This window comes from Populus alba, chromosome 8 (assembly GCF_005239225.2).
Source record: "Populus alba chromosome 8, ASM523922v2, whole genome shotgun sequence".
Taxonomy (NCBI): Eukaryota; Viridiplantae; Streptophyta; class Magnoliopsida; order Malpighiales; family Salicaceae; genus Populus; species Populus alba.
The window spans coordinates 11,782,248-11,792,058 of NC_133291.1; the positions used below are offsets into that span (position 1 = coordinate 11,782,248).

Here is a 9,811-nt window from a genome sequence, read left to right on the forward strand (position 1 = left end):
AGATGCACCTTTTTTTTTTATTTTGATCCTGTATTTTTCAAAATTTTAATTTTAGATATAAAACTTCATTTCTCTTATATTTCTCTGCAATTAAAAAAGATGGGATAAACAGAAAGCTCTCGGCGAACTGGCCAAAAAATCGCCAATCTTTGTGTCATGTTCTGCTTTTGATGCCACCTGTCCGCTTCTGTTGATTAGAAATCCTGGCTGTTCTGGTCCCCTGTTGACCTGTCAAAGTTTTGTTATTACTGTTTCAGCAGCTTCATTTCGAATGCTTGCACCTTCCTTTCTTTTATTATTATTATTTTTTATTAATATAAGTGTTTGGATTAGTTTATATATATATATTGATTGATTTTATGAATTTTAAAAATTAATAATCATATAAATTTTTAATAATTATAAAAAAATTCAAACCCATGAAGATTAAAAAAATTTAAAATCTGACCAGAAACTACCAACAATTTTTCCTTTGGTATTGATTAATGATATTACTGCAGAGACGCCTGCTCCAGCGGAGGAGAAACGGCTTTCTACCTGGGGAACTGACGCACTTGATGACTTGGTGCTTGACCTAAAACATCTCACAGAGGCACTTAAGAAGGTACGTAGATAAAGTTGCATAGATTTCATTTTAGCTTCCTCTGTTTTTTTATATATCGTATAGAAAAAGTTCCTTTGAGTGAACTCATGGAGCATTTTCTTAAATTTAATCAAATTCAGAATAATCTCTCTACTCTCTTGTTTATTTTGTTTTTGGCACGAGGATGAGAGAAGGAAGGAAGGGAAGGATGAAAGAAAGCGCAAATATACTGTCAAATGAGATGATGAGGCATGTTTTAACCTTCTACCATGATTATTTTTACCACTGGATTTATTGTCATTCAACTATATCTGTAAGTTTTCTGATTTTATTTCCAGGTCACTGTCGACGAGGAGATAGAAGCATATCGAATGAAAAAGATACATCGTGATGACCCTAAGAAAGATTTTTTTACCACTGGATTTATTGTCATTCGACTATATCTGCAAGTTTTCTGATTCCATTTTCAGGTCACCGTCGACGAGGAGATAGAAGCATATCGGATGAAAATGATATATCGCGATGACCCGGTGAAAGATTTTTTTACCACTGGATTTATTGTCATTCGACTATATCTGCAAGTTTTCTGATTCCATTTTCAGGTCACCGTCGACAAGGAGATAGAAGCATATCGGATGAAAAAGATACATCGTGATGACCCGGTGAAAGATTTTTTTACCACTGGATTTATTGTCATTCGACTATATCTGTAAATTTTTTTATTCCATTTTCAGGTCACCGTCGAGGAGATAGAGGCATATCAGATGAAAAAGATACATCGCGATGACCCGGTGAAAGATTTTTTGCACTAATAGACCCATCGGGCTTTACTTGGGAGCAAATTTTATTCCGCAATTTCCATCATCATGAAGCTCGAGCTTGTTTTGTCTTTCAGCTGGTTGCTGTAATCTTGAAATGCTTAATTGGAATTGTTGGTAACGAACTTCAGATTTCAGAGCATTGCTTTAAACTCTAATTGTATTTTTAAAAGATGTAAATATATTAGGCCACTGGGTAAAAAAGTTTAGTTTATAGCATAAAAAAAATATTTAAGAGAAATCTAGAGTACTATACATGTTTAAATCTATAAAATATTATAAAAATAAAACTCAAAATAAAAATACATATATATATATATATATATATATGCATACTAAACATGTATTCTAGTTTGCATAATATAAAAATTAAATTTTAATATTCATATTAATAATACAAAAAATAAATTAAAACAAATAAGGATATTACTTATTTAAGCATTTTTAAAGGATTGAAACTTTTGTTGTTGTCAAAGATAAATTATTTGTTTTTAAAATTTTTTTCTTATGCTTATTCGTGCAACTATGATGTTTGCAATATATTTTTTTATAGTTTAAAATCACCACTTTAGTTTAGATGCATTTTTAAATTAAAGTTTTTGAACCAAGGTAAAATGATTCAATTATTTTTTAACATAGTGAGCATGAGCCCTTAGATTTCTAGGAGGAAAATCAAAACATAAAAAGGAGAAGAAAATCATTTAAAATAAGGTGAGTAAGAGTATGAAAAAATCTAAAAAATCATTGTTTAATCTTTTCATTCACCCCTTTTTATTTTTATAATAGATTTAAAAGATAAAAAGTCAAAAAAATTAATTATCACATTATCAATCTTTGATTAACTACTATAAATCAAGAATAAATATCAATATAATAATTATAAATCTGTATTTTTTTTTTGTTGAAAAAATTATCTAGATCTACAAGAAAGAGATTATTAACTTTCATGAGTTGAACTAGACAAACATTGAGCCATCTAGTGTAGATTTCAATTGGAAAATAAAAAAAAAAATTTATGACAAAAAAAATATTATTTTACAAACCCACATTCACCCAAATGAATTTAAACTCAAAAGTCATTTTGCCTAGAAAATCTCCTTTCTAAAAGTTTAAGTGTCTTTTAGGCTAAATTTTAATTTTTTAACTATTCACTTTATTTATAAACACTAATAAAGTTTTATTTCTTTATAATAGGAGGTAAAATTCTTTAGAAGGTTTTTGGTTTAACCAAAACATGGCAATTAAAAGTTTTTTAATATTAATTTCTTATTTACCCACTACTTATTTAAATTATGTTAATATTAATTATATGTTGAAGATTAAATTTCAATAAAATTTAGCTCTAAATAAACTTTATTTTTAATTTGATCTCAAATATATCCGGCAAACATGTTATTTAAACAAAATTTCAACTGTAATTACCAACACACCGGTATTATTGTGTATGTGTCAGAATAAATGAAGAGTGCTGCATTGCTCCTGTAGCAGAGTTTGTGTCGATGAACTGCTCTCTCTTCTGGTCTTTTGGTTCAGATATTTTAGGGACTGATAGTTTAACTCAGAATAACTACTACAACAACAACGGCTATTTAACGACAGCGACGTCTATGTAGCAACACGACGTTCCCGTATGTGCATGTACCTTGTCTGCGGGAAGCAATTTTCAGGCGATATTTCATTTGTTTTAACTGCAATGGCTTTAATAGAGAGAAATTATAAACTATTTGAAGGTATTTAAAATAAGTTTTTTACTCACTCTTTTTTGATAGAATTCTGCGACTCCAGACACAGAAATCAAATGTCCTGTAACTTCCAAAGAATTCGCATAAAGTGTTCTTGGAATCGCTTGGGTGATGTCCTGATTCCTCACTCGATCGAATTCCTGAGAAAATGAAGTTTGAATGAAAGAATTTCTTTGACCAAAATCAACCAAAGCAGGAAAAAGTCCTGCTTACAAGAGATGTAAAACCCCGAAGCCAAGCAAGCTGAAAATTTAATCCTGCAACTGGTTAGTTCCCTCCATTCTAAGTTAAACAGATTGGAAAGTTCTCTGAACGATGCTACTTTTATTTGATGAAATAGCACTGTACATTCTCTGATTCCTCTCCTTGCAAACAGAGCAGATGAAGGAGCGCCATGCAATTCTCATAACAATGGACTGGAAAGACTTCTTCTGCAGATTCTATTTTGCCAAACAAAACTCATAGTTCCAATCCCTCTGTTACTGCTGCACATTTGCAGGATGTGCTGCGAAATTCTTTTGGAAACCAAACAGATGAGAAATAAATGATCCATGTCTTTATATATACACATATACATATATGTATATTAGTTTTCTAATCTTTCACTTATCTCAGCCTCTGGGAATCGTTGTCTAAGAAAGAAGAAAAAAGGAGAAAAATATGGTACAATAAGATCTTCAATCTGTTAGAAATCAATCGCAAAATCAAAATTTTTATACCTCAAACCAATCGAATACACCATACAATTTAAAGAAGATGCATAATGAATCCCACACAAACTATTTTCATATCCATAATCACACCATTCTGCAGAACATGTCTTCAAATACGAAAGAAAACAAGAATCTACCTCGAATTATGTACCTAAGACGTCTAAGATCTGGTTCACGCCATCAAATTTTCCTGCTATTCACACTTTCACGCTTTGTTTTGAGAAATAGTATGAAATACCAACATAAAAATAAAGAATAAAATGACTCTCTAGGCACCCCTAGCCAACCTCTCCTCATATTCAAGAATTGATTTCTCCTTTTGAAGCTTAATCTCTTCACGAAATTTGTTTATAAATTCTTCAGCCCTCTCATCCACTGGCCGCAGCTGCGGTGATCTAGCAACAACTTCTCTCCATGCATCTTCAATGCTATACACGGTCTTCTTCCTTGCCTTGTCTTCTTTTCTTGGGACAACTTTCTCAACAGTCACAGCTTTACCTCCACTACTTGTTTCTGCACGTGCGTGGAAATGCCTGGCAGACATCAAACTTGGTTCTGAGGCATAGAGGTTGTCTATGTATATAGGCGGTAAGGTATTATGAAGCAGAGTTTTATTGCTGTAACAATGGTTACACTGGCGGCAGCGGCCTCTTGGTTTTGTTATGGAACGTTTCTTAAAGGGAAGAAAGAGACGGCTAGAGCAATAAGCGAGGAGGCGATCGGTGCTGGTTTTGATGACCTTGACTGCTTTAGAAAGGTTGAGATCATGGAGTTTTGATTGCAGTGTCTTGGCGAAGCGTTTCAGTGCCTTCTTGGCTGGTTGAAGCTTCTTTGCAAGTCTTGAGCGGGACATCATTGAGTGTTGAAATCCCTCAGCTACGTCCACTTATGGTCTGCTATGAAAAAGAAGATCCTACTAGCAGAAGGAGATTTGTAAGGAAGGCTTTACTCAGGTAAACAGAAATTCGGTATGGTGCCTTGGTGTTTATGGAGCGAGGCTTGTGTATTCCCTATATATTGCTCTAGCTTTTCTATTTATTGTGGTGCAAAAATGCCACTCCTTAATCAAGGACGCTAAAAGGATTAACAAGACACAGATGGCTTTGGTAGGGATGATGGCAAGAAATTGACTTGGAAAATGCATGTAATTAATTTCTTAGTCGAGTGAGTCTTTAACTTTCGGCAGTCTTGGTGGCCCTATTGGGAGCAATCTTGGGTCCGAAGATTACCAGGAGATGACTTAAAGCTGGAGTCCTGTAAAAACTCCTTTTTTTTAGTGCAATGCCACTTCAATGTGGGCTCCGACGCCATTATTGTAATATAAAGTGGATAATTTCGTTGTCGATGGAAATAAAAAGAGGTGGTTGTCTTGTAAGATCTGCTAAGCATGTTTCTTAAGGGTATCATGTTCTCTTTTCGGACGATAGTATAGAGACAATTTTTATTTCTATTTTTTAGCAATATTTATTTATTTATTACAAGGCAAATTCATGGGTGAATTATTTACGGATGATTGGTTCCGTCAACGTTGGACTGTATTTTTCGATGGAAAGTTTTCTTAGAAAAGCTCATCATATGCTTTTCATTTTCACGTCCTCTGTTACCGCAAAAGTGTGTGTGTGTATTCTAGCAGCATTTGCCTGTCCTTGACAGTTCAGCAACCTACCATTATTATATAACAAACAATAAAAGTAGAAATTTTTTATTGGTTTGAGGACCATTTTTAGATATGCCGTTTTTTTCAATATTTTTTATTTTAAATTTTTTTTATGTATTGATATAAAAATATTTTTTTAAAAAAAATTAAATATAATTTAAAAAAAAGCTTTAAAAAACAATTATTATTAAATGTTTATTTGAAATTATGGTAGAGGTGATAGTGTAAAGTGTTTTTCATTTAAAAATATATTAAAATAATTTATTTATTTTAATTAGTTTTAATATCAACATATAAAAATAATTTAAAAATATAAAAATTATTTTAAATAAAAAAAATTTTAAAAACGTAATTTGCACTTCCAAAGGTACTCATCAAAATTACGTAACCTTTGTTTTCTAATAGAAAGTATCATTTGAATAGAAAAACCAAGATTATACGGCAAGTGCAATTTCAAAACCAAATAGACATTTAATAAAAAAGGGCATGTCGTTTTCTTAAAAAACTTAATGTTTTTTGAAACCCACGTCAAAAGTACTTCGAAAGAAGCATCTAGAACAGCATTCAGTTGCCTGTGTTGACAAATAAAGGACATCTCATTACAAACACCATTCACTCAAAAAGCAAAATTAAATAAATTATTTAAATCAATCCAAATAAAAAATGATTTTGATCATTTTTAGGATTGTTGATGGAGAAACGAATACCACCGCGTTGGAATCCGACTTTGGGTATACAATTGTATTTGAATTTGAATAATAATGTTGCAATTCTCGTTCGATATTCGAAATGACCCTAACATGGCTTTGCTAGACATGGCCCAGCCATGCGAGGACTTCATTTCTCTCCCCTTTCCCGTACAATTTGCGAGGGTATGGCAAGACGCACGCACGCTATTCTTTCCAACTTGTAAAGAATTGTAAGCTCACCTTTTCCTTTTAATTTTAACTAGCTTTGATACCCGTGCGATGCCGCGGATTTTTTTTTTATATATAAAAAAAATAAAAAAAATAAAAATCTTGGATTTGGCTGCGACGTCTGACCTAAAAGTAATATTTATAATATTAATAATAAAATTAAACTTGTATGACCCAAGTTTAAGTAAACCTGACTGTAACACCGAACTCAAGAATATTGGATATAGGTCTGGCTATAAGGTCGTATCATAAAAGTGTGATAATTAAATAGATTAATTTAAAAAAAAAAGAAAAAAATCAACAAAAAGGAAAAAATAATAAAGAAAAAGAAAAAAAAATTGAATTAATTGGGTTAACCCTTTAAACCAAATTATCCCGTAAAACCTGGGATTTACATCATGAAAGTTTGATAACTAAATAGAAAAAAAAAATGGCAGGTTTACCCAGAATTAACTGGGTTAACCCATCAAACCAAGTTAACATGTCAAGCCCGGGATACGTGTCATGAAAGTTAGATAATTAAATAAAAGAAAAATTAACTTTAACAAACTAAACTAAATGAAAAAAATAACTCATCAAATCAGGTTAACACATCAAACCCGAGATTCGTATCATGAAAATATGATAAACTAAATAAAAAAAAAAATTAACATTAACAAACTAAATCAAACAAAAAAAATTCATTAAAAAAAAATTAAAAAGAAAAAACAAAAGAAAAAAAAAACAGTCATATAATATAATACAATATAATAATAATAATGAATGAAAAAACGTGGGGAAAGTTAAAGCTAAAGCTAAATTCTCAACCAACTCAATATTAAAAAAAATAAATTTAACAAAGATAATTTAACAAATAAACATGTGGGGGAAACACTGCAGCCAAACAAAAATCATGTAAGGAAAACACTGTAGTAATCCAAAGTGTTTTTTTTTTTCTTTTTTAAAAAAGCTACAAAGCTAAATTCTTAACCAGCTTAATATATATAAAAAACTGAGATCCGTATAATAAAAGTGTAATAATTAAATTAAATTTTTTTTTCACATTAACAAATTAAATTAAACAAAAAAAAATTCATTAAAAGAAAAAAAAAAACACAAAGAAAAAAGCAAAAAAAAAAAAACCAAGGGTCAAACGAAAAAAAAAAAAAAGTCAAGTGTTTCACTGTGTGCACAATGATATATTATATGTAAAAAATAGAAGAAACAAAAGCGAGGAAAAAAAAACAAAGCTGCTATAGTGAAAAACCCACGCGTTAAAAAAAAACATGTAAAAAAAAAGCTGCCATAATGAAAAAACATTTTTTAAAAAAAACAAAAACAAAAAAAAAGGAAAAAAAAGAGAGGAAAAACTGCTAAAAAAAACCAAAAAAAAAAAAAAAGCTTAAATAAGTAAAAGGTGTGGGGAAGCTACAGTAGTTTCCCCACGCCTTTTAGTATATTACTAGTTACATGCCCCGCGCGATGCCGCGGGTCAATTATTTTTTGCATTTCAAAAATAGCCAAGATCTAAAAGTGTTGGGTTTTTTTTGTAAAGTTATACCCAAGAGTCTCAGTTTTGGTTACATCACCTGATCCAAGAGTAATGTTTATAATATTAATAATAACATTAAACTTAGGTTAACCCTTAGCATAAAAGTGTCTGGACTACAATACCAGATCTAATAACATTAGACGTGGGTCTGGCTGCAAGGTCGTGTCATAAAAGTGTGATAATTAAATAGATTAGTTAAAAAAAAACCAACAGGAAGAAAAAAACTAATGAGAAAAAAGAAAAAAAAAATGAATTAACTGGGTTAACCCTTCAAACCAGGTTAACCCATCATACCTTGAATTCGCATCATGAAAGTTTGATAATTAAAAAAAAAAAACAAATTAATGGGTTAACCCAGAATTAACTGGGCTAACTCGTCAAACCAGGTTAACATGTCAAACCCGGAATCCGTCTAATAAAAGTTTGATAACTAAATAGAAAAAAAATTTAACATTAACAATTTAAATTAAATGAAAAAAATTAATTAAAAAAAAACAAAAGGCATCAGCTTTTTCACTGTGAACTGCACTATGCAGTCCACAGTTAAAGACATAAAAAAAAAAACAAAAAAAAACTAAAGACATCAGCCGAAAACTACTTAGAAAAAAATTTAATATTAATAAACTAAATTAATTAAAAAAAAAGAAAAAAAACCTTTAAGAAGAGAAAAAAACTAAATATAAAGAAATTTAACATTAACAAACTAAACTAAAAGAAAAAAATAATTAAAAAAGAAAAAAAAAAGCAAAAAAAATTTCAGGTTAACTTGTCAAACCAAGTTAACCCGAGATCCGTGTCATGAATGTCTGGTAGCTAAATAAAAAAAAAGTGAACATTAACAAACCAAACTAAATTAAAATTACTTAATTAAAAAGAAAAAAAAATCCGGGTTAACTCGTCAAACAATGCTAACCCGTTAAACCCAGGATCTGTGTCATGAAAGTCTCATAACTAAATAAAAAAAATTTAACATTAACAAACTAAATTAAACAAAAACATTTATGAAAATAATAATAATAAAAATTGACGGGTTAACCCAGAATTAACTGGGTTCACCCGTGAAACCAGGTTAACCCGTGAAACTCGGGATATGTGTCATGAAAGTTTAATAACTAAATATAAAGAAATTTAACATTAACAAATTAAACTAAATGAAAAAAAATTAATTAAAAAGAATAAAAAGCAAAAAAAAAATTCTATTTTAACTTGTCAAACCAAGTTAACCTGTTAAATCCGGTAAATGTGTCATAAAAATCTGACAACTAAATAAAAAAATTAAACATTAATAAACTAAATTAAACAAAAAAAATTTTTCTAAAAAAAAAACAAAGGAAGAAGCAAAAAAAAATCCCGAAAAACATAAAAAAAACAGCTAAAAAAATTAAGACAACTTAAAAAAAAAACGCCTAAGAAATCAGTGTTTTACTGTGAAAATAAAAAAAATTAATTAAAAGAAAAACCAAAAAAAAAAAATTTAAGTTAACCCGTTAAACTTGGAATGCATGTTATAAAAGTTTGAGATAGAAAAAAAATTTAACATTAACAAATTTTTTTTTTTAAAAAAAATATCCATTAAAAAAAACGAATAAAAAATGAAGAAAAAGAAAAGCAAAAAGTAAAAAAAAATCTAAATTAATTGGGTTAACCCATAATTAATTAAACAAAAAAATTAATTAAAAAGAAAAACCATAAAAAAAAAAATTGAGTTAACCCATTAAATCCGGAATACATATTATAAAAGTTTGAGATATAAAAAAATTTAACATTAAATTTTTTTTTTTAAAAAATATCCATAAAAAAAAATGAAAAAATGAAAAAAAAAAACCTAAAAAAAAAAAACAAAAAGCAAA

At 29.5% G+C, this 9,811-nt stretch overlaps 1 protein-coding gene across 1 annotated transcript; it reads right to left on the reverse strand.

Annotated features, from left to right (window-relative positions):
* Positions 1-4,124: 4,124 nt before the first annotated feature.
* On the reverse strand, positions 4,125-4,709 carry LOC118057263 (uncharacterized). Its single transcript, XM_035069783.2, has one exon. It carries the CDS (start codon positions 4,707-4,709, stop codon positions 4,125-4,127), a length of 585 nt encoding a protein of 194 aa, XP_034925674.2.
* Between the last annotated feature and the right edge of the window lie 5,102 nt (positions 4,710-9,811).